The sequence below is a fragment of the Meriones unguiculatus genome, chromosome 19 (genome assembly GCF_030254825.1).
Source record: "Meriones unguiculatus strain TT.TT164.6M chromosome 19, Bangor_MerUng_6.1, whole genome shotgun sequence".
NCBI classification, from domain to species: Eukaryota; Metazoa; Chordata; class Mammalia; order Rodentia; family Muridae; genus Meriones; species Meriones unguiculatus.
Window position 1 is genome coordinate 66,391,996 of NC_083366.1, and position 24,369 is coordinate 66,416,364.

Consider the following 24,369-nt stretch of genomic DNA (forward strand, 5'->3'; position numbering starts at 1 on the left):
GAAGGCCACCGCTCTCTTGCTGGCCAGGGCCTTTGTTCTCAAGCTCTCCGGGGGAACGGCTGTGACCACAGATTCCCGCATTATACACCAGTGCTGGGGGCCTCAGGCAGCCCGCCAGGCCATTGCACAGGTACCCCATGCCTCTTCACACCACCTTCCAGCCCAGCACTGGGCCTTGTGGTTTATTCAGGAGATTCTCAAAGCTGGTGTGTGTCCTGTCAACTAGTGTCAGAGCTCAAGAGAGGCAAAGGCCGCACGGACCAGACACCCGGGTGTCTGTCTTTCCACAGTATGCTTACGATCCCTTTGGGAGCGGGCCCTTCTCTTCTTTAGGTTGAAGTCACCTAAAAGTCCCCTGTAGGCACAGACCTCTCAGACATTGCTGGTCCCCACTTCTTGTGCTGTGGACACTCCAGGTCCACTCCTCCCCAGGCTCCTTACATCCGCAGGGCTTGCCCACGGATGGATATGTGGGGAGTGTGCACTCCAGCTAAGGCCTCACCTCAGGCAGGGTGAGAGGCGAAGGCAGATGTCACCAATGGAGATTGTGAGGCCCTTCCTTACACCCCACCTTCAGGTCAGTTTTAGGATCTAACGCCAAGGGACTACCTTCTCCAGACTGAACTTCTCTAGGTCTGGGGTTGAGGTCCATGATTGTGCTTGTGCTTTCTCTCTCTCCTTCTCCCTCCTTCTCTTTCTCTCTCTCTCTCTCTCACACACACACACCTTCCCTCTCTTCCTCTCTCTCTTCTTCTCTCCTATCCTCTTTCTCTTCTCTCTTTCCCTCTCCCTCTTTCTCTCTCTCTTGCCTTCCCTCTCTTCCTCTCTTCCTCCCTCTCTCTCTCTCTCACCTTCCCTCTCTTCCTCTCTCCCTCCCTCTCTCTCTTTCTCTCTCTTCTCTGTGTTTCTCTCCTCCCTCTCTCTCTTTCTCTCTCTCACCTTCCCTCTCTTCACATCTGCCTCTCTCCTCTTCTCTCTCTCTGTCTCTCTCTCTTCAAGGTCTCTGGCTGGCTCTGAATTCACTGTGTATCAAGGCCACCCTTGAGCTTATGGTCCTCCTGCCTCTACCTCCTTAGTGCCGAAACTCCAGGCGTTCACCATCACACCTTCATTCTGCTCTACTGGGGATTGAACCTGGGGCTTCATGGGTGCCAAGCAAGTACTCTGCACACTGAGCTGCACTACCTTGAGGAAGGCACTATCACGGCCTTGAGGAATAAATAAAGATGCACGTTAGCTCACCACTCTGTGTGTGTGATCAGCGTGGGTCTGAGTTTCCTCTCTGTGGCTTCTGTATGATTTCCCCATCATTAGCATGAGGGAATTCTGACCAGGGACTCCAGTGGCTCCTCAAACACAGGAACTAGGAGGCAGCATTCTTAGCACTTGGTGACTGTCTCGTGGCTTCCTGGCTTCCTATAGAACCTGATGAGTTCAGCTGTGTCTGTCACATGTTTTCCACTGTCTTCTTTTGTCTGCGTGTCTGGACAGGACACTAGAAGGGGAGGTTGGCCAGTGGTACTACCTGAGCCCCAGTCATCCCTGTGTCTGGATGGGGCAGAGTCCGCCCTAGAAAAGAAGATGAGTCTGCCAAGTTAGCCCAGGTTGCCCCAACCCTGCTTCATCTTCCTTCTGCTCGCTATGCAAGTAGCAAGGATTCACACATTACAGGGGAGAGTCAAAGGCTGCAGGGGACTCTCGGAAACTAGCCCCGATGGCCAGACCGCAGCCGGTGTCTGTCCCATTCTCCATGGGCAGTGAGAGAGGCTTGAGAAGCTCCTGAACTTGACTTAGTCTCCCCAAACTAGCTCACTTACGGTTCATTTGGTAAAATGTCCCTTTCTTCCAGTGAACATCCAGGGCAGACAGGTTTTTTTTTTTCTTGTCAAAACTGGATTGGGTTTACAGCTGACTGTTCTCAGAGGGGACACCTTCTCAGGAGCACCTACACTTCCCGGAAGAGCCAAGGTTCTAAGGCAGCTCTTGGTGACTTCCTAGTCCTTTATTTTCAGGCAGATTTTTGTTCATATTTTCCTAAGGAGTGGGTCTTCTGTCTCTTGCTAATCACTGTGAGTCCACCCCTCCCAGAAGAATCTCCATACACGGGCACAGACCTCCTGGGGGCACTCTCGTGGTTACTGAACTGCACAAGCCAGTTCAGCAAGGGTCTACCCTCATACACGCAATGTTTGGAGCAAGGTGGGGAGGCCCCAAGTTGTTGGGAAGACCGTGTCATCAGGCTGTGACCTGCAGCCTCGGGTGTTGGTTCCAGGGCAGCTGCAGACGCTCTAGTCCCTTACACAAAGTGACAGACACGTGCTTCCTCCAAAGGCCATGAGTCACATCTAAACACATCTAATACGCCGCCAGTGCCACATAAATAGTTGTCACACTGTACTGTGTAGAGAATAATAACGGATCTAGAAAGGTGGCCATTAAGGGCACTTGCAGAGGACGTGGGCTCATTTCCCAACACCCAGGTTGGGTGGTTCACAACCACCTAGAACTACAGTGCCAGGGTGTCTGACACTGTTGTCTGGCTTCTATACAAAACTCAAAATAAATCCTTATAAAGAGACAACAATGACAAGAAAAATAATCTGTGCATGTTTGGTCCAGACACATTTTTTTTTCTTCTGTAAGCCTTTCAGTCTGTAGTGATGGCTCCATGGATGGGGAGCACAGTGGGCTGGGTGCCAGTGTTCTTTCTCATGTCTGCCTCAGTGTAGTGGCATGATTAGAGGGTATAAGGAGGAAAGAGCCACCTGTTCAGGGAAAAGCACTGGGTACTTGGGCACAGGAGCAGGGCAGAGGGCAAACCCCACCAAAGCTGGTGCAGTATGAGAAGCCTAGGGTAGAGGGGGAAGGCCAGGCTGGTGAAGGTTCATGGTGAAGTGTTCCCCATGCTGGATGAGCTCTGTAGTCCTCCTATGTGGGGAGGGCCATGCCTACCTGATGTTCAGCGGAGACCTGTTTGCCTGTAGCATCCTGAATGGGCCATGGTAAGGTGGGGTGTCCTGTGCCCTGAACTGTTAGGTGCCTGCTCTGCTTCTGAATATTTGGCACCGTGGCTGCAGGATCCTGCTGTTATAAGCCTGCATTAAGATGCTGCATTTAATGTTTGCTGGAGGGCAAGGTAGTTGGCATGTGGCTGCACTGTGGGGACCATGGCATGATACAGGATGCACAGCTCACTCTGGGTACCAGCTTCCGTCCTGCTCCTGGTAAGATGGACCCTGTGTCCCCTCTGTTCCTCCATCCTTTGTGTAGTACTCAGTGGGACCTCTGTGTCATTTCTCCGCAACCACCCCTGCTGTGTGTGAATGTAGTGAAGAGAGCATGGTTCATCCTCACCATCCTCTCTTGTTCTCAGTGCTCATGGCAACTAGGCAAAAGCTGGGACAGCCACACAGGAGCGCTGGGTAGAGAGTCTCGATATCATTCGCATCTGTTTGTGGTCCAGTGTAGCAAGTCCTCTTTCTTGGGACTTGGCTTCTCTCAGGTGTGAACACAGAAAGATCTGGAAGCCTTCCTCACTCCCTCTTTCCTTCCTCACCCTCTTAGTTCCCCACCCTAATCTATCAGCTGCCTGCAGAGAGGAATGACTGGGAAGGCCCAGACGACGGGAGTTGGCCATCAAAGCTCTCTCTGCACTGGAGAAAGAGCCTGGTTCTCCACCCCCACACAGTTTGCTCCCAGCCGTCTGGTCTGTGATGGAGCTTACGGACGGCCACTCTGCCCGTGTGGCTGAGTCTACCCTGGTGTACACACTTGGAATGCCACTGTGTCCAGGGGGACTGCCATCCGAGCCCTTCATCCCCGCCTCCCTTCACACCAAGGCATTCATGAGTGAAGGAAAGCCTCAGGCCGTCAGCCAGAACTGCAGGAACTGCTGACAGAACTGCACAAAACATAGGAGCCCCCAGGGCAGCTGTGGAGGCAGCAGGCTACCGTTGTATTCCCAAGAGCCATAAATTTCATATTTGTGGAGTCATCAAGGCAGGAAGTCAGCAAACTGCTGTTTGAGCCACAGTTCCTATTTTCTGACTTGCGGCCCACATTGTGCAAAGACCAAAAAAAAAAAAAAAAAAAAAAAAAAGAGCAAGTCAGTTATTCATTCAACAAGAGAGTCATGTTTCTGACTGGGTAGGTGGCAGGCAGCCCAGTGCTGGGGTTCTGGGACTACACACACAGGCCTTGCTCCCCACCCTGTCATGCCCTCTATGTCGGGGAAGATGTCATTTGGGTCCACACTGCAGAGCCTGCGACATGAAAACATGCCACTCCCTGCCATGCTGTCTCATGAAATACGCATCTGTGTGTATACATAGTCATGAGTACGTTTGCACAAACGCATGTGTTAGGGAGGGGTCAGCCGTCAACACTTGGCATCTCTGTATTGCTCTCCACCTTCTGTTTTGAGACAGGGCCTCTCGCTCATTGACCCTGCTAGCTGGGCTGGCCAGCAAGCCCAGGACATCCCACTGTCTCTGACTCCCCAGTGCTGGGATTGCAAGAGCACGCCATTACCAGTTCTTTTCTGTGGGTTCTGGGGCTTGAACTCACTGCTTCATGCCTGTGTATCACACACTTTATGGAAACCATCTCCCTTGCCCTGTTGCCTACTAGAATTTAATGACGCTGTTTCTACACCTGTGCTGTGATTACTGTGTTTGTCTACACATTCAGCCGTCATCCCAGCTCATTCTGGGTGCCTTGGTTTGAAGGACTGGGCTCTTGTCTCCAACAGCTGTAATTTTAGCATGTACAACAGTGCCTCAGTGTGAGGAACTCTCAGAGTAAAGGGACTTCCATGTGGTCCTGAGAGAGAAACAGGAGGTTGGCTGAGGAGGGGATATCATAAGCAGAAGATGTACCTGTGTGGAGCCCCAGGGACCTAGTGTGACCAGCCATGGGAAGGGAGGTGGCCAGGCCAGAGACGAAGTGCCTATGACAGAGCTGACCATGTGACAATTTGAAAGAAGAAGAGACAGCAGGAAGAGAAGCAGGGAGAGGAGAGGCAGGGGAGCAGGAAGGACTGCAGGGCTGACCAGGCTGTCCCAGTCTGCAGGGCTGACCAGCCAGGATGGTCATTCCAAGGTGGAGTAGCACTCAGCAGTGATCTCTGTTGGCATCCTGCCAAACTGAGGGAACAGTAGAGTTGTGGGATTATGGGTCCCAGGAGGTGACAGTAGTGGAATGAACTGGGGAGAAATAGAGTCCAGCAGGAGAGGTAGGAAGCGCAGGAGCACATTGTATGGGGAGAACGTCCTCCCAGGGCAGGCATGAGAGTCATGGAAATAGGTGGGTCCAGCATTCCATGGTATGAATGAACCCCAGGTCTCCATCACTGTGAGAGGGAGCTTGAAGACTGAGGGAGAGCCCAGCAGAGCCGCACACCCAGAATAGAAGAGAGGCCCCAAGTGACGGTGCATTGCTGGATGGGAGAAAAGATGGTCCCCCATTGTCTTGTGATCAGTTGCCGGAAGGGGACACTGGGAGAGCGCCTGGGAAGGAGAGCTGGATGTCCAGGTCTGAGGCGGGCCTCAGGGAATGTGAAGAGTGCTGTCCATGGATTGCCTGCGTGATGGATGAGGGGACATGGCAGGGGTGTTGAGAGGCTTCAGATTGGAAACCAACATGATTTTGAGGCACCCATGTGGACAGTGTGTAAGGAAGACAGGAGCTGTGTCCTGTGGGCTGTGCTGGCCTGGCCATGAGTTCAACACCGTCTCTGTCACTTGCAGCCGGGATGGCCCATGGCACTTTGCTCTGGCTGTTATCATTATGTATGATAGCAAGGGATCATACATAATGGGATCATACAAGGGATCCCACGTGTGTCCCTTTTCCATAATAGTTCTTTAATACCTCAGTTAAACTAAGCCTCAAGAAGTCCTTGTTCCCTGTGTTCAGGGCACAGAGTGTGCACATGACCCAAAGAGGGTAAAGCCCAGAAATAGCTCTCAGACATGTGAGTGTCTCTCTGTGCATGAATGTACGTGTGCACACATGTGCGTGCATACACATGTATGTCACTGAGGGCTGGGCAAAGCATGGTTGGAGGGTCCCAGCCTTTGAGCCGTTAGTTCGCTGGGTAGTTTACCACTCGGCAGCTCCCATTTCCAAGTTCTCAAGTGCTGCTGGTGGTGGTTGCAGTGGCCACATGGCCTTGCCCGAGTCTGTGCACGTGCCTGATCGCCGGTTGCATGAGGAACAGCCGCCGTTTGAGATTTCTGTAGGTCTGTTATCACATCTGTGGAGATACAGCGCACCCCAAGGCTGCAGCGTTTGGCTGGTGAGAGAGAGAGTGAACATTCAGACCGTATGATGCTTCTACATGAGAATACCTAAGAGGCGTATTCTGCTACAGGGGCTGAGGGGGAGCTCAGCGATAGAGCATTTACCCAGCATGAACACGGATCAATCCCTGTCCCCTTGATGAGCTGCTGCAAACACAAGTGAACTACCGAGCTGGAAACGCAGAACTTAACTATGTGTTACAAAGGAAATGAGGCACTGGGCAGATGGCTCAGTGGTTATGGATTCTTGCTGCTCCCCCTGAGGACTGGAATGCGGTCCTTAGTATTCACGACCTCCCATAACTTCAGCTCTGGGGCATCTGGTGCCTTGCTCTAGCCTCTGAGGCCACTGTCACACATTCGGCCTTCGCTCATGTAGACAGACACGCATGCACATACGTGACAATAATGAAAATAAATCTTTATGAAAAAAAAGATCTTGTAAGTTGGAGGAAATCGCAGTGAGTGAGCCTGGCTGCTGTCCTTGAGGGAGACTGGGGGGAATAGTGAGCAACTTGGGTTGGCCAGACCCTCTGGCCACCATGAGCTCTATGATGCAGACGCACTCTTGAGGTTTAATTTAATCTCTGAGCCTCCTTTTACTTGAAAACAAGCTGGAGGGACTACAGTAGTCCCCTTTCTCCATGATTCCATTTTCCAGCTGCCGTGAGCTAAGACTGAAACTGCCACTCGGGAACTTCCAGAAACAGTTCAGAAGTTTTAACTGAGCGCACTCTGAGTTGCAGGACGGTCGCTTGTGCTGCCCTGCCTATTTCGTGTGGCACTGGGTGAAAATCCTGTGTCCTGGGGCGAGAATCATGCTTTGCCTGTGTGCCCACCCTGTGTCCACCACCCACCCACCAGTGAACCAGCCATCCTGGGTCTCGGTTCCTGCCGTGCCGTGGCAGCTATGTTGAAGCCCATTTTACCTTGTCATGGCTCAGGTGGAGGAGGAGCGATGCCCAAAAGAGGCTGTGCTTAGCATGGTACTTAGTGTCTAGTTTCAGCGTCTGCTGCGCGTCCTGACGGGTGCTCCCTGCAGTAAAGGTGCCTGCTGTCCTGTTGTGGAGATGGAGGGGGTCACGTGTTCAGAGCTGAGCTAGCAGTTACAGACTTAGGTCTGGGAACTTTCCGATCAACTCTGGAGAAGGCCTGCTTTCGCCTGTCCATATGCCATTCCTCCCCATTCATAAACCCGTTTTTCCTTCAGGGGAAGCACGCTGGGCCTCTTTTTTGTGTCCTCTCCCGCCTGCTTGATGCCCTTTGCCTCTCCTTCTGTGCCACATGCGTCCTGTTGCTGCATCTCTTCTTGTGTACTAACTTTTGTTTGATCTCTGGCCAATCTGTTGTTTCACTCACTCATTAATTTTTTTCTCAAGAGTTATTTCTTTCAATGTCTAGAAATTATATTTGGAGTAGAGCTTTTTTCTCTCTCTCAAAATTGTCTCTTGACATTTTTTTAGAAGTTATTGGTTGGTAATTTTTATGATTCCATACTTTGTTTCTTTGCAGTTTCCCTGCATAGCTAGTTTATATTCCATGCACTGTGGTTTTCCTCCTGAGCACGCCTGGGTGCATGGTCCTCCATTCCCCCTCCCGCCTCTCTCATTCAATGACTTTTTCTCATAACTTCGCTTGCTTACATTTAGGGTGATCTGTTTGTGCTTGAGTTTGTGGGGAGTCTGGGTGTGTGTACCGTTAACGCCTTCCTCCAGGAGGCAACCGCTGCTGCCGGCCTGAGAGTCAGCTCCTGCCCACTGCAATGCTGGTAGTGGTGATTGACCTCAGCCCCCCCCCACTGTGTGTGTGTGTGTGTGTGTGTGTGAGAGAGAGAGAGAGAGAGAGAGAGAGAGAGAGAGAGAGGGAGAGAGAGAGAGAGAAAGAGAGGGAGAGAGAGCTTGTGTGTGCACATGATTTCAGGGGTATGTAAAAGTTCAGATAGAGGACAGGGGTCAAGCTTATATTCATTTCTCAGGAACCATCCACATTGTCCCCTGAGACAAGGTCTCTCATGCTTGCTCAGCAAGTGCTTTACTGACAGAACTGTCTTCCCTGGCGCCAAGCCCAGGCTTTCATTTTTATTTGCCATACAATTTTTGCCTCCTCAGGTTTCAGCTCACTATCCATACGTTTCAAAATTACGTTGTGAGCCATGAGAGAAACCCTTCTCTTTGATGACTAATTAATGAAACGGTGGCTGTTGTGCCCTGTGCCACAGGGAAAGCCATGCTCAGTCAGTCTTCCCACACTGCCACGGTGCATCAAAGCAGGTCATTCATTCGATCCGTGTGGCTGTGCCACCGGGGTCATCAAAAACAGCATCACAGCCAGCCTGAAGGAAAAGTTCAAAGAGCGCTGCAGACTGATGCCAGTATCAGATCACTGCTGCTGCTCAGGGTCCTGGGAAGCAGGAAGAGAGGCCACACAGAGAAACTCAAAGAAGCAGTTGGAGTGTGTGGGTATATGCGCACACAGTGAGTGTGTGTAAAGGCCAGTGGCCAGCCTCGGGAGGTATTCCTCGGGAGCTGTCCACCTGGTTGTTGAGACAGGCTCTCTCGCTTGGCCCTGGAGCTTGCTGGTTACCTTGGGCCAGCTACCCACCGGTCTCTGCCTCCCCAGCGCGAGGATCAGCAGAGCAAATCTTCACACTTGGCTGCTGGCGTTTGTCTGCTTGCTTGACCAGGGACTGGACTCAGGCCATCCTGCTTGCAGGGCAGGCACTTTGCCGACTGTGCCACCCCCGCAATGCAGGGAGAGACATTTGTGGAAAGTGTTTTAGATGATGCTCTCGTGGAGAACACCTGCTTGCCGTGCCCCTGTCCAGCTCGCTTTAGGGACTGACCTTGTTTTCAGGGTCTGCACAGAAGACACCCAGTGTACCTGTGTGCTGCCAGATCAAGGTGTTGGCAGACACAGTGTTTCCTGTCACTTGCTCCTCGATCTCCATCTCCCTCTTTTCCTTAGTCCTCCTGGAAAAGCTACTGTGCATTCTTAGCTCGGAGTAGGGATCGTTTGTTTTCTACCTAGTACTCTCTCCTCTCCTCTCCTCCCCTCCCCTCTCTGCCTCTCCCCTCTTTTACTCTCCCCTCCCCTTCCCTCCCTTCCACTCTGTCCCTGCCCAGACATCCTTCTTCCCCTCTTCACTCCAACTTCCCACCACAGATACTCCTGCACAGAAGCAACAGAGACCAGATGGCCCATGGCTGGGGTGTGTGTGCCTTCTGCTCTGTTCTTTCCCTGGCTGACGCAGACCACAGCCCTAGAGTCAGAGAGGCAGCCCACAGTGTCTTGCCACCTCCCAGGTCCTCTGCTCAGTGCCTGAACACTTTCTCTTGCTCTGGAGGGCACACAAGGGTGGAGAAGAGGGTCAAGCCCTTCTGGCAAAAGCAATACCCTCCTCTCTCACCTCTGGGAGGAGCAGGCACAAGATCTGTCTGCGGAGCCACAGACCACTCCCTGGAGCAGCCACAGAAGAACAAGGACTCTAGTGAGGCCAGTTAACACAAGCTCCAACATAAGCCTCAGAGCGTCACCCTAAGACCAGCACTTTCTAAGGCCAAGCTAAAGATCTTACTTACTCCAAGGAAAATGTCGGGTGGAAATAGTCAAATGTTGAGCCACGGTGACAGGGTGACAGCAGGGTCGGTGAAGTGGTTTTCTCAAAAGCTTGAGGAGTTCAGTTCCCGGAATCCACACGGTACACTTGTCGTCCTAGCACCGAGGAGGAGATGGGAGGCTCTCAGGAGCAAGCCAACCCAGTTCAGTTAGAGACACTGTCTCAGGAAGTGGAGAGAAGTAAAGCAAGACAGCAGTGTGAGCCTCAGACATCAGCATGCACACCAGTGCACACACCTGTACACACTCACACACAAACACACGGGGGAGGATAAACATTAGTCAAAGGCTTCTGTGAACAGTCTAGGGCCAATGGAACCCAGCAAAATCACAAAGATTAACCTCAGAGCCCTCTCCATAGACCTGGGCCAGTTTGACACCCGTGACACAGGCTGGGGGCTGGGTCTCTTAGAAACAGGAGGCAGCCACAACAGGGGCCAGGCAGCCGCTTCCTAACCAGTTCTCCTGTTCTGAGGTAAATCAGCCCCAGGCAGGTCTGTCTGTAGCCTGCAGATACCTCTGGGCTGCAGGGCCATTGGTGTGGCAAGCCCTTCTGGTCTTTGTCACTTGTAGATGCTGAGCCTGTGGATTTCCCGTCTGTGCCCCCATTTCCTCCCGGCCACTGTGGGCACTGCTCAGTGTGTGTCCAGGCAGTAACCACAGCTGTGGGCCGCCTGCCGCCCGAGGGGAGTTTGGCCCCCAGTACAGACAGTCACTGATACATAGCCCCCTTGGGGAGCCTCCAAGAAGCGCGGGTTCTAGCAGATAGACTTGTGCAAGCACCAGAGGCCAGCTCCTCTTCCTCCTTTTACTCCTTTCCTGCTTTTAGCGTGAGATACCAAATTCCCCAGAGTTACACAGGCACAGTTTAAAGAATAAACACCAAGCAAACACCACCTGAATACAACCCGAGTGGCAGACACCCCTCCCCAACCCCCAACCCGTCCCCCAAGGGGCTCACTCTTAGACCTGTGTTCATAAAGTATTTACATTTTATGTCTCTTCCTCTTTTTTTTTTTTTTTACCATCAAGATGCACATCTCTAGATACAATCTTTTGCTCTGGCCCTTCTGGGACTTTGTGTATGAGCAATCAAGGAGTATGCTTACTCATGTGTGTGTGGGGGGGGTGTTACATGATGTGCGCATGCAGCTGCACGTGTGCACACACATGTGCAAGTGGGGCATTGCCGTGCGGAGGCCCGGGGCTGATGTGGAGGTCTTCCTCGGTCACTCTGCTTTTAGTTGTTTGAGGCAGGGCCCCTCACTGAACCTGGAACTCACCAGTTCAAATAGGCTGGGCAGTGTGACTCCCAGGATCCTCCTGTCTCCACTGCGTCAGGCCCCACCACCACACCTGAAAAACTTGAATCCTGGGATCTGAACTCAGGTCTCCATACTTGCATGGCAAGTGCTTTGCCAGTGGAGCCTCCCCCCAGCCTCCATCATTTCCTGTTCCTGATTCTTAGTAGCACTGTTTGTAGCTGCCACTCTCAGCTGGTTGTTCCAGCTCTTTCCTTTGCTTCAGTAGATTTGCTGTAGGATTTGACAGTTGACTCAGTGCCTTGTCCACACTGGGGTTGTGTGCAGTTTCTGACAAGCACAGAGAGTGCCAGCTTTACCCTCCAACACAAGCCTGAGGTGCTCATATGTCTCAGCAAATGACCCCTTTTATTATGATTTCATTTTCTATACCCCTTTCGATCTATATCAGCCACTGCCCGGCTCTCTTCACAGGATGGGGGTTCTGCATATTTCAGCTGGGGTAAGGGGGGTTAGGAAATACAATGGATCCATTGCACTTTCTTTCTTAGGTTTTTCAGTGTATTAAAAAACACGGAGCAGGGGCTGTTACGTCAGTGAGCTTGCACTGACTTTACTTGGGTTTGTGATCTACTTTATGTTTCTTCCTCCAAACAGGCACAAAAGAGGTGGGAGGCTCAAATTCTCTGTGGATTTTTCTTTTCCCTGGGACTCCTAGTCAGTATTTGCCTAAATTTTATGAAACCTATCGAAGGAGTGAATCGTACAAAATGTCGAGCAGCCGCAAGCAAGGAGCAAACACATCTTTTAAAAATGAGTAGCTGTTAGCCAAATCGTACTCGCAGCATCTTTGAATTGCCAGTTCAAGGTGGAGAGTATGAAGCTGAGAGGTTCTTAAAAAGATAACTCTCACGGGGTCACAGTTGCACCATCTCTCTGGGTATCTGCCTCCCTGGGCACTGGGTCTGATGTATCGGGTTTGTTTGCCAGTGAGACACTGCTGTGTTGCCTAGGCTGGCCCTGTATTCCTGTCCCCCTCAGCACAGTGAGAGGTGGACTCCAAGAAGTTCATAGGAGGTCGGAGGCTCAGAGTCTGTGTGGATACCTCTCTGTAGCTTAGAACAATGTGCCTCTTCTCAGCAGCACAGACCCTGGAGTTCCCTTGTCTTCCTCAACTACAGAAAAACCAACCAAGGCCCGAGGCAGGATGGATTGATCAGTACGAGATCAACAAGGATGTAGGGATTCAGACCCATCCTTTCTTTCCATAACTTTGGGATCTCAGGTGTGAAGAGCTCGTAGTAAGAGGAATGACATGTCGGTGTGTCCTCTTGTCACCTTTCTCCCCTGATCCACTTTTATAGGTGTATGTATAAGTTCTTCATGTGCTTCATGAGTGTGCTTCTTGTTTTGGTCTGTCTTGTCCTTGTCTCCTGGACCCCAGCCCAGCCTCCAGCTCTCTATGCAATGGAGGGAGCTACTGGCCCTCCTGCTTCTACTTCCTGTTGGTGGCATGATAGGTGTTCATGCCCTCCTCTCCCTCCCCTCCCACTTTGTCCTTTCTTCCCTCTCCCTGTCTTCCTTCCCTCTTGTCCTCTCTCTCTCTCTCTCTCTCTCTCTCTCTCTCTCTCTCTCTCTCTCACACACACACACCCTCCCTCTACCACTGTATTCTATGCCTGCCTATGTGTGTTAGGGTGCATGGCCATGCATGTAAGTGCAGACACTTGAGGAGGACTTCCAGCGCCTTCCTCTCTCACTCTCCACATAGTCCTCTGATGCAGAGTGTCTCACCAAACCTGAAGCTCACTGTTTTGGCTGGGCTGGCCAGCCCCTGAGCTCCTAGTATCTGCCTGCCTCCAACCCCCATCCCTGGGCTTGCAGACACACGTGACCTTGTCCAGCCTGCTTTCACAGTAAGTGTTCTTACCCCCGAGCTGTGTCCCCAGACCTTTACATGTATGTGTGTGCAGTCTCCTTTCTGCAAGCCGCTGGTGTCTGTAAGACAGAGGCAGCACACATTGTGAATGGCTTCCCTAGAAAACAAGTTCAACCCTCTGTCCATACATGGTGATTTATTGTGTGGTTGGGCATTACCCAATACCAGCAACGCTCTAATCAGCCACATGACCATCTAAAGGGATTGGTACCTCAGGGTGCTGGTGACTCACTGTAGGAGGAAGGGGCTGTTTCCACAGTGGCGAAAGTTTAGAATAGGCATCCACAAGGGCAGAGAAGGGTCTTCCACTCCTCACCACCTGGCCTGAGCTTCAAGCAGGGGCCTGGAGGGAGCCCTGCCCACTGTGCCAGCCAAGCACCATTTTCAAAAGGAACCTCCCCCACTTTCAAGAGATGGGCATGGCAGGGGAAAGGGAAGTGTGGTCACATCCGGTTCCAAGGCTCAGCTCAGCCTGAATTGTGGTTGTGGCCTTGACGTCTTGTACCCCGAGAAAGCAGCACAAATTGCACTGGTTTGCAGACACCCTTCCCCCGGCAGCTGGGACCCAACTGTGCTCTTCCCGAGTTCGAAGCGTTTGGAGGTGAATGAATGCTCTGAGAATTCACTTTCCTTGTTTTAGCAAGTGGAGAGGCCGCAGAGACCTCAGGGACTGACTCCCAGACCACACAGATGACCCAGGGACACACCCTTCCCCCAGACCTCACGGTTAGAAGGTGTGAGTCTCTAGAGAGTGGGGAATGGCTTGTCTGGGCAGAAATGAGATTCTGAACTGGAACAGTCACTTCTCTTCTTGCCACGTCAGCCTGAATCACACCCTCTCTGGGGACTGAGCTTTCCAAGTACTGCTTTCTCTTCTAAGGGCAGGACTGCTTTGCGCATGTGTCTTGGTTCAAGGGCGAGCCAGTATGTTGCCTGGCAAGGGGGTCCAGAACCCCACGTGTAACTCATGATGGCAGTGAAAATGGAGTCCTCAGTTCATCTATGGATGCTTACGGGGCCTCGACTGTCTCTGTTGGCTCACCCTGGTGGCTACCATTCCCTTCTCAGGCAGGCGATGCTACCTGCTATTACCAAATAGTATTTTAGACCTGGTCCTGGCCCTGGCCCTGGTCCTCTCCCTGGGGAGAGATCAAGAGAATGGAGAAAGCCATGGGAGTAGAAGCATTCATTATCTTTTGTGTGTGCTCTAGAAGATTCTGTTAAAGTGCCCACTAGATTTTCCATCTGCACCACACCTGTGCCTGTAGTTAAAAATGGAGATGAGTCTGGGGGCTTCCTGGATACCCCAAAGCCTGCCCTCGCTGCCCCTAGCTATGCACACCCCATGCTCTCTCACTGATCTCCAGAGCTGTTGAGCCTCGGACATTGTCCATTTCCTTGTTGCTGGTTCAGCCTCTGGCTCCGGTACTGAGCCGAGGGGCCCTCGAGATCTGGGTGCTGCCTGCCAGCCCCCTGCTGGCGTGCTGGTTCTGGTGAGCACCGGTGGCCCAGTGGGAACCCCAGCTGTGACCAGGGTACTGCTTCCCAGGTCAGGAGGTCAGAGTAACATGCTGTACTCTCTCTCCAAGGATCAGGGCCAGAGACAACAGTGGCTCCTACGCGCTGTGCGTGCTGCATGAAGGGAAGGTGTTACACTATCGCATCGACAGAGACAAGACCGGGAAGCTCTCCATTCCTGAGGGGAAGAAGTTTGACACCCTCTGGCAGGTGAGCCCCCTCTCTGAATGCTTTTTCTGCATTCTCTCTCTCTCTCTCTCTCTCTCTCTCTCTTTCTCTCTGCTTTTGCTCTAATCCCTTCCTTCTCTCTCTCTCTCTCTCTCTCTCTCTCTCTCTCTCTCTCTGTGTGTGTGTGTGTGTCTGTCTCTCTGTCTCTCTCTCCCTCCCTCTCTGGAGGGCACAGTGCAGTTCCAAAACTCTCAGAAACAAGAGGAGGGATGAGGCTGTCTGTCCCATATACCCCATCAGCCTACTTCTTTCTAGACTACGTGTTTGGGAAATGCTGACACAGAGACTGTCGTCAAGGCAATGAAGCTGCAGATGTTTCCATCACCTATCTAGAGCCATTAAGTTCTTGGTGCCTCAAGATCATGTATTCCTGGGCAGTGTTCAGAATTTAACAGAAGGTCCTGCCATCGGGGACTAGAATAACATGTACACACACACATATACACACAAACACACACACACACACACACACACACACACACATTCTTTCTGGGATCCAAACTTCCTGTCCAGGAACACAGAAGAACACTGCTCTGCAGAGGGTGATTTTCTCAACCCAGCTGTCAACATCTGTCTGTAAAACTACAGGCAACTCAAGCGTGCAGAAGCACCACAACATTGTTCACCCAGCCCCCCAAATTGCTTCCATGCACATTTTGCCTCCTTAATTTGGCATAACAACTACATTAGCTGTGGAGGCAGAAGGATCAGAAGTTGAAGGCTGTCCTGAGGTACATAGTAAATTCAAGGCCAGCCTGGGCTATCTAGCAAAATCCTATCTTAGCAAATAAACAAATTAGCCAGTAAAGGATCGGGTGATGACAGAGATGGTTTGGAGACCTCAAATCCCTAATGTATCACCATCTGGCTATGTGATGGTTAGCTGTTATTTTGACACAATCTAAATCACCTGAGAAGAGAGTCTCAGTGAAGGGCTGTGTAGGTTAGCTCATGGGCATGTCTGTGAGAATTGTTTTGATTCCATGAATTGATGTCGGGGGAGCCAGGCCATGGTGGGTGGCACCGTGCCCTAGAGTTGGATTCTGGTCCGCACAAATGAGGAGCGTGCTAAGCAGTGAGCATTCTTGCATTCATTCACTGTGTACTCTGACTGTGAGTGTGACCAGTTGCCTCAAGGATAACAAGTTTGTTGGCTCTACCCAAGGACATCCCCTACCCATCTTCGAAGTACCCTCTGGAAGACACTATCTGCACTTTAGATGGCTTTGAAGCCTGAGAGGGCTGTGGCTCTGCCACCGGCTTCCTACCTCTCCCTCATTAACCACTTTCCTCCTTGCTCTCTCTTGCAGTTAGTGGAACATTACTCCTATAAGCCCGATGGGCTGTTAAGAGTCCTCACGGTACCATGTCAAAAGATTGGCGCACAGTTGGGTGAGTGGCTGGGGCAGCAGAGCCTCTGGGTTGAGGAAACTGGTCATGGTCAGCCTGGTGTCAGGTTTGCCTATTCCAGATGGAAGCAGAATGAGGCTTTGGTTTTTACCAGGTGATTGAACTTGATGTCACTTCAACTGGAGGAATCATTAGTTGAAAGATAACCAATCACTATAGCTTTGGGTGTGTGGGGGTGGATAGAGAGGTGGCTCAGTGGTTAAGAGCACTGTCTGCTCTTCCAGAGGTCCTGAGTTCAATTCCCAGCAACGGCATGGTGGCTCCCAACCCTCTATAATGACATCTTCTGGTGTGTAGGTGTAACAGAGCACTCATACACTGAATTAAAAAAAAAAATTTTTTTAAAACAAAACAAAAAGTAGTGGATTTGAATTGAATGTGTTACCAGGGATGGTGGGGCACACCTTTAATCCTAGCATTAAGGAGGCAGAGGCAGGCAATCTGTGTGAGTTCAAGACCAGCCTGGTATATAGTCAGACCCTGTCTCAAAATGAAAAGCTTAACTGAAGATGTGAAAACTCCAGTGAAAGAAAGTTCAGTCTCCCCAGTACGGTACAGTTGTACTGATTAATCTGAGAAGTAGGTGGCTCGCACGAACGCAACAGTAACGGAACTGTAACCGTAGCCCATTCTTCTTGCAGGTTCCCTGCCCAGCCCAAACACTGTGGTGAGTATTCACAACTGCCTCTGCTGGGGAAGCAGTGTGTCCAAGCACATGGGACAATCATGTTTTAGTTAGCACAGAACCTGTACTTCAAGCGCATCCCTGAATGTGAGATGTGAGTTCCAGTGAGCCTGGGAAACCATCTGCTAAGCTAAGAAGGGTTGCATGGTTTCTTGGCTGCCTTATTTTCCCTCAGTTCTCTAGAAGCGTGCAGGATGAGGAAGAAACCCACTGTCAGGTCAGAAAGTCACCTGTCAGATGTAGAAAAGGGAAACTGAGTGTTCAAATTCAGCCTTGCAGTGTCTGAGTGAACTGGAGTGCCATCCACAGGCCTGCCAACATGCGTATCTGTGTAACACGACCAGCAGATAGGTATCTCCTGGAGGTTGGCTACTCAACAGCTTTGACCAAACCAATCGATACATTATTTCTAGGAACATGATCCTCTGGGTAAATAGGTTTGACCCATGATTAGGGGAGGGAGGGTGTCCTTGGTAAGATATCAAGAGAAAGGCCCACATCCCACTCCGTCACTAGATAGGATGTACTAGATGCCCCTGTGTTAGGGTCCCCTTCCATCATCATGCCCACACAGAGAGAAGAAGCTCAAGTCCCTCCTCCATCCAGGATGCAGGAGCTGGTACTTGAGCTGTTACTCCTCAGGAGTCACTCTGTCATATCACAGGGACATCAGTGGGGACACCCCGGGCCATGAGCACACCAGAAAATAGTTCTCAGCTTCTCTGCTAAGCTCCTGAAAAACAAGATCTACCAAAAGCCAAATACAGGTCTGTCCCCCATGGGGATGGTCTTCCACTCAGCACCGAGACTGTTTATTCCAGGGTTAGCACTTGTTACCAAATTGGGAGACCTTGAATTGGTTAAAACACCAGTGAACTTGAGGGCCGTCCTCGGAAACACGGTGGCCCCCAGGGTCCTCATGCTTCTCATGGACCTGGTGTTCATCATTCTTGTGCCCTTGAGAAAGATCTGTTGTCCCTCTCAGGCATGTCCAACTTGTGGCCTGAGAGCTGCGACCATTTGTAGATGACTGTCATATTGCAATCATTGCCACTGAACAGTCAGTGATTAGAGTCTCTTGTGGGGCCTGAGACACAGCCTCTCCACAGACACCACGGCTGCTTCACTTCTCAGCTTTAATTTCGTAGCTGTCTGGGGAAAATACTGAATGTTCTAGACCTCTCAACTAGAGTGTTAAGCTCTTTTGGAAGCATCTCCAACAATCCACTTTCATGCAGGAATTCTTCCCCGGGGTAGGTCAAGGGGCCGGGCATGCATTTGCAGAAGCAAGGCCAGGTAGCCTGTCACTATGAAGAATATCCCACATGTGTTTCCTGGAACTAAATGCTCTGTTCCTCTCTGCCATTGTGCTTTCTAGAGCTGGACACCAGGCGGAATAATCTCAAGAATCAAATCCTACTCCTTCCCAAAGCCTGGCCACAAAAAGGTGCTACAGCGTCCCCTACTCGCTGCCCCTGGCTAAGTGGTAGGGTAGACCCGCCCGCAGTCCATGCTCGGCTGGCTGACCGGGGCCCCGCCTCCACGCCTCCTGCCCACGCATGCCCAGTTTCAGTGCACATGCTGAGCCTGGCAGCCCCGCACTGTGTCTCCACAGCTCTTTCTCTGCACCCTGCTTCCTGTGTCCTGCCGAGCCTCGTGGCTCTTTGCTGGGCGTGTGTGCTTTGCTTGTGGCTTCTCCGTCGCTGCTGCTGATGTGCAACCTGTCTGCTTTGTGGCCTTGTCCTCTACCAAGACATAACTTCAGTCATTGCAGTGAACACAGCCTGCCGAGTCGCAGACAGTCTTTGTACAGGCAGCTCACCGTCGCTGTCCGGGGTCCTGTGTTACAGTTATCAGGTCCTCTGCTACGTAGAGGTCTTCACAAGGGAGGGAACTGGGGGGCTCCAGGGGTGCTTTGCCCCTCGAGGCATCAGGGTGATTCCTATATTCTGTTGCATGACTGAGTTTTGAGGGATAGTAAAAAGGCAACCTTGAGGGGAAGATAGCTCAGAGGCTAAAGGCACCTGCTACCCGAGTTTGGTCCCTGGAACCCCCATGGTAGAAGGAGAGTCCTCTCACACCACAGATACGCCAAGACTCATGCACACACTAAGTAAATACATGTAAAAGGATTTTTTTCAGGGTTTGGGAGTCAGACTCAGGTGCTTTACCACTGAGCTGTGTCCTAGCCCTTGCTTTTGTGAGACAGATTTTACTCCGTAGCCCAGGCTGTCTTTGAATTTACCTTCCATCTCTCAAGTTGCAGAATTACAAGGAGTTCCATCATGACCTTTGTATGGACTTATTTATAGTGAATCACATACACAAGCACGCACAGACACACACACATAAACACACACACACGCATGTGTATGTTACATATATGCAAAGACAGATGTATATATACACACATACATGCATATATGATATGTATAGTTTGTTTTTTATATCTATTTTTACCTTTTCAGGTAAGGTTGCCTCTGCTAACGGTTGTTTCCATTTTGAATTAATGTTTCTCCAAGCATGTGGGCACATGACCAAGCACAGGCACACCGAGTTGAGTGCTAGAGTACTTATTAGAAACAAAAAGCATAAAGCCAAGAAATTTCACTCACCAATTCTTCCCTGCATGGACCACTCACTAGAGGGTCTTAATCCTGCTGACCAGAGCACAGTAAAGAGAGTCGTGTGGTGGCTGGAGAGAGAGGAGGCTGTGCCAATCTCTGAGGGAAAATCGACAACTGCCCCTCTCAACAGCCTGAGCCGTGCTCAGAGTCTGACACAGTCTCCGGGCAGAGGGCCCCGTTTTGCAACAGGGGTAACCCATGTCCAGCGTGCCCAGTGGGAAGGAGTAGCATGGTGCCTCAGAGGCTAAGGTACTTACGAAGTGCCTGGTTGAGGGAGCGTTCCACGGGTGTCAGTGTAAAGTCCACTCAGGCAGCGGCGGCAGCACTGTGGTTCAGGGTGACGCCCACAGACGTGGTAATCCCGACAGGCGCAGAACACCGTGGGGCACTGGGTAAACCCCGTGCCTCCTCCTTCTCTTCCTCCTCCACCTGACTCCTCACGTGCTTCCTACCACACTCCGTCACCCCACTTGTCCTCATCCAAGGCCTGTGGCTAACTCACAGCCCCGCTCGGCGCAGTCCTGCATGGAGCACTTTCATCCTGGCATTTCACACTTATCTCTTGGCTTCTGCCAGAGACAAGCACATGTAAACATGTATGACACATTCATATATGCAGGCATACATGGAATTGTCTTTGCATTACATATGCACTTCCATACATCTGTATGGTATGTACATTTATGTATGCATATGTTGGTGCTTACACGGGGCAAATTTATTACTTGCATATATCTACACACAGATGTATTACAAGGACTTACCTTACACACTTACACAGACTAGCTAAGCAATTGCAATGTCCACGGGGAGATTGTAAGCTGGCTGGGACATCAGTGGCATGGCTAAAGCTTCCCCATGGTAGGGATCAGCTAGCTTCCCTTTACCCCCTTTTCCCTTTCCTTGGGAAGTCTAGACTTGCAGCTGAGGACTCTCACCTGCTTGAGTCAGGCCCACACAGGGTAATCCTCACGTGTCAGCTGGCTAGGGGCTGTAATTCCATTGGCAGCAGTCCTGACTTGTTCTGAGACCTCCACATGGTTCAGTGAGGAGCACACAGGACAGCCAGTTGGTGTGCTAAGATGCCAACACTGCAGTGAGGAGAGATGGCCCAGGCAGGAAAGTACCAGCCATGCAAGCGTGAGCACCTAAGTTCAGATTCCTGGCACCCATGTAAGGAGGCAGGCACAGTGGCACACGACCGCCATCACAGGGCTGAGGAGGCAAGGCAGCAGGGGCCTTTGGCTAGCAGGTCTAGACAATGGGCAAGCTCCAGGTGAGACACTGTCTAAGAAAATTCAGTGGAGAAGCTATTGAAGAAGACATCTGCCATCAGCCTTTGGCCCCTGAATCTATAGATATCTATACACACATACATGCACACACACACACACACACACACACACACATTCAGGATGTGCACATTGAAAAAAGGCCAACACCAACACAGCCCAGTCAGCAAACACTTTAATTAACTCTAGCATTTCAAGAGTTAATGAAAAATGTGCTTTGATTTTAAGATTAATAATTTGAAATTTTCGTTAGAAAAAAAATGAAACTAGGATGGGGATTTAGCTCAGTGACAGAGTCCTTGTCTATCACGCATAAAGCCTTGGATTTGGCTGTTAGCACCAGGAGAAGAAAAGTACTCACAAAGTCAAGTCCATGTTTTAAATCAATTGTTATCCGTGTGTACGTGTGTGTGTCTGTGTGAGTGTATGCTACACTTGTGCAGGTGCTGTCAGAGGCAAGAAAAGAATGGGTTTTCTAGTGCTAGGGTTGCAGGCAGCTGTGATCACCCCAGGGTGGGTTCTGGGAACCTAATTCAGGTCCTCTGCAAGTAGCAATAGGGATACAAAACCTTAGCCACTGAACTGTTTGTTCAGGCCCATGACAGGTGGGTTTTAAATTCAGAAAATAGTAATGTGTTTCCCTTTCTTAGAGTGTAATTACAGTTGGCTAAGGCATAAGTGCAATGTGGCCACTCAAAACCTCTGCTGTTGTGGATCCTGGCAGTTCTGTTGGTTACCTATGGCCACAGCCATGCCCTTGGAGCCTGGAGGAGGCTTCCCAGCTTCTGCACCCCCACCCTGAGACCATTAAGCAGACACACATCCCTGGATGTTTTATAAGAATGTGTCTTTGTGTTTTATTCAGTATCAACTTGGATGGCTGGGATTTTGAGAAAGTGCAGTCAGAGGGGCCCAAGTTTCAGATCTTTGCTGTAAGGTAAAAATAATTTCACAGGGCATATGCCCATCTTCAGGCCTGAGCACATCCAGCTGTGTGGCAGAGTCTGCTCTCATCTGGGTGCTGTTATTTGGGCTGGCCTGTGCTCCTTCTGAGACTAGGAACTATGTCCAGCTAGTTGCGGCCAGTGTCCCGGAGCCCACTGCCTTCTGGCCTCTGGGGCATATTACCATCCACCCTACTACCACTGTTGTCTGATTGGAAAATACTTGCACAAAGCTGAGGGCAAAAGACAAGGTCTAGAAAGTAAAAGGCCAGGCTGTAGAAGCAGGATGCTGGGCGGAGGCCGCCAGCTCCACGAGCCAGGGAGCCTTTGCTTTTCTCTTTGGTTCACATCAAAGTCCCAGAGAGAAAGACAGACAGACAGACAGACAGAGACAGAGACAGAGAGATTGAGACAGGCAGAGACAGAGAACATGCTCAGTCAATAAAGTGCTCATCACACAACTAAGAGGACCTGAGTTCGAGCCCTTGCACCCACATGAGATTCTGGGTGTGGTGGAGAGCTCTGGTGGTCACAGGTCTGGAGAGCAGAGAGAGGCAGGTCTCTGGGGCTTACTGACCAGCCATCCAGCCAGGAGAGATCCTGTGTCAAAAACCAGGGTGGATGGTTCCTGAAGAACAACGCCTGAGCTGACTTCTGGCCTCCAAATGCACAAGCACACACGTAACTGCTCAGCTGCACGCACAACGCTATGCACACACACACACACAAACACGTCTAATGCATCACCACTTTAATGAATTGTGACAGAGTAGTTTGAACTTGAACATCATCTAGCCAAGGTTGGGTAGCAGATGCCATCTTAGAGGCGCCTAGAAGTTGTGTATTGTCGGAGAGTGGGGGTGGTGAGGCTGTGGGCAAGTTCCTCAGAGCTCTGTTCTCAGTGCAGAAAGGCTGATGCCAGGGAAGTGGGCAGAGCAGCAAGCACAAAGTGGACAGACTGAGAAGGCGTGCCCATGCTGTCCACCAGCAACACACTTTGCACCACAGTTCATGTTTCCCTCCATTTTAAGATCGACCCGCGCCTCTGTGTTCACTTTGTAAGAAGAGCCCTAGCTCCTTTTTCAGCTGAGGCTTTGCTTCCAGGACTTTTAGTGGCAACAATGGTGCTACCAAGAGCCTATTCTAGGGGACTGTGGGAAACCTGGAAGTGGGACCGCATAGCTTCATCTACATCATAAAGCAGCCAATTGCTGCCCCCCCCCCCAGTGGAAAATTACCCATTCCTTCAGACAAGTGAGGAGCCATTATTGCCCCAGTCCCAAAGGCAGGAAGGAGGAGGTGGCAGGAACAGGGCTGAGGCATCCAGATGAGAAGGGTTAGGTATCCTTGGGTCTCATGGGTTAGCTGTGCCTGGGTCTTGAATGCTCGTTCTCATAAGGTGCTTTATGTTGGGCTGCATGGGAACGAAGCCCTGAGCCACAGCCCCTGAAAGGGGAGCCCTGGTTTCCAGCGGAGATGCCGAGTCTTTTCCTCTATCAGCTAGATGAAGGGCAGCACCTTCCTCTCTGGGTATGAACTCCCTCTAGAAAGCTCTCATGTTCAGGGTCCCTCAGCACTGATCCCTGCTGCTTCTGATACGCCACCTTTTCTTCTTCTTCTTCTTCTTCTTCTTCTTCTTCTTCTTCTTCTTCTTCTTCTTCTTCTTCTTCTTCTCCTTCTCCTTCTCCTCATCCTCCTCCTCTTTCTCCTCCTCCTCTTTCTCCTCCTCCTCCTTCTCCTTCTTCTTTTTCAGTGATTTCCTAAGACCAACAACTCTGCTTTAAAAATATCCCAGGAGATTTGGTTAGGAAATTGTGGGTGCTGGTTCATTATATAAAGTTTTTTAAAGTCCTCTTGCTCTGGAGACTACTCTAGAAAGGCTGCATGCAGCCTCAGAGTGGGGCACTGAGTGGCAGAGGGCAAGCTCTTTTATCTCCAGGAAGGGATTATGCCTCCACCCCCCCCAGGGCACCTGTTAACTCCATGACACGTCAGAGACTGTCTTTGGGATTTCAGAACTCTCTTGTGTACAAAGAAAAATCAAAAGACTCAACATGGCAATCATGCTAACCTGAAGAGACGTTTAAAAACTGCAGCTGGGATTTGTTTCCAGAGGGAGCAAAGCAGAACAGAGAGGGAGGGTATGGTAGGAGTGCAAGCTAGAAGCATTCTTCTGAGGCAGGGCAACGGCAGTGTAAATGGTAAGGGAAATCCAAGCAACACCCGGCACAACTGAAGTCGTGTGTGAGTGTTTAAGAGGGTCATGAGACCATTACCTGTACCGTGTGCAAAGACTTAAGAGAGAACTCATTTTACGCCATGTGAGTTTACATTCACATCTCCCTCTTCTGAAAGATTACTTTTAAATCTATCTATTCAGCCATCCACCCATCTATCTGTCTGTCTGCTATCTCATCCATTCAACCATCCATTCATTTATCTGTCCATCCATTCAGCCATCCATTTATCCATCCATCCATCCATCCATCCATCCACAAATCCATCCATATACCCATCCATCCATCTACCAATCTGTACATACATTCA

General features: G+C 50.8%; 1 protein-coding gene across 6 annotated transcripts in view; it reads left to right on the forward strand.

Annotated features, from left to right (window-relative positions):
- Positions 1-24,369, forward strand: part of Syk (spleen associated tyrosine kinase) — a 65,459-nt gene that overhangs the window by 24,357 nt on the left and 16,733 nt on the right. For 4 of the 6 annotated variants that reach the window (XM_021643592.2, XM_021643594.2, XM_021643593.2 and 1 more), the window contains exons 4-7: positions 14,708-14,846; positions 16,175-16,256; positions 16,916-16,941; positions 18,338-18,406. In XM_021643592.2, coding sequence (XP_021499267.1) covers positions 14,708-14,846; positions 16,175-16,256; positions 16,916-16,941; positions 18,338-18,406 — 316 coding nt within the window. The remainder of the gene's footprint in view (positions 1-14,707; positions 14,847-16,174; positions 16,257-16,915; positions 16,942-18,337; positions 18,407-24,369) is intronic. The other 2 variants (XM_060373008.1, XM_060373010.1) reach the window with 2 other exon arrangements.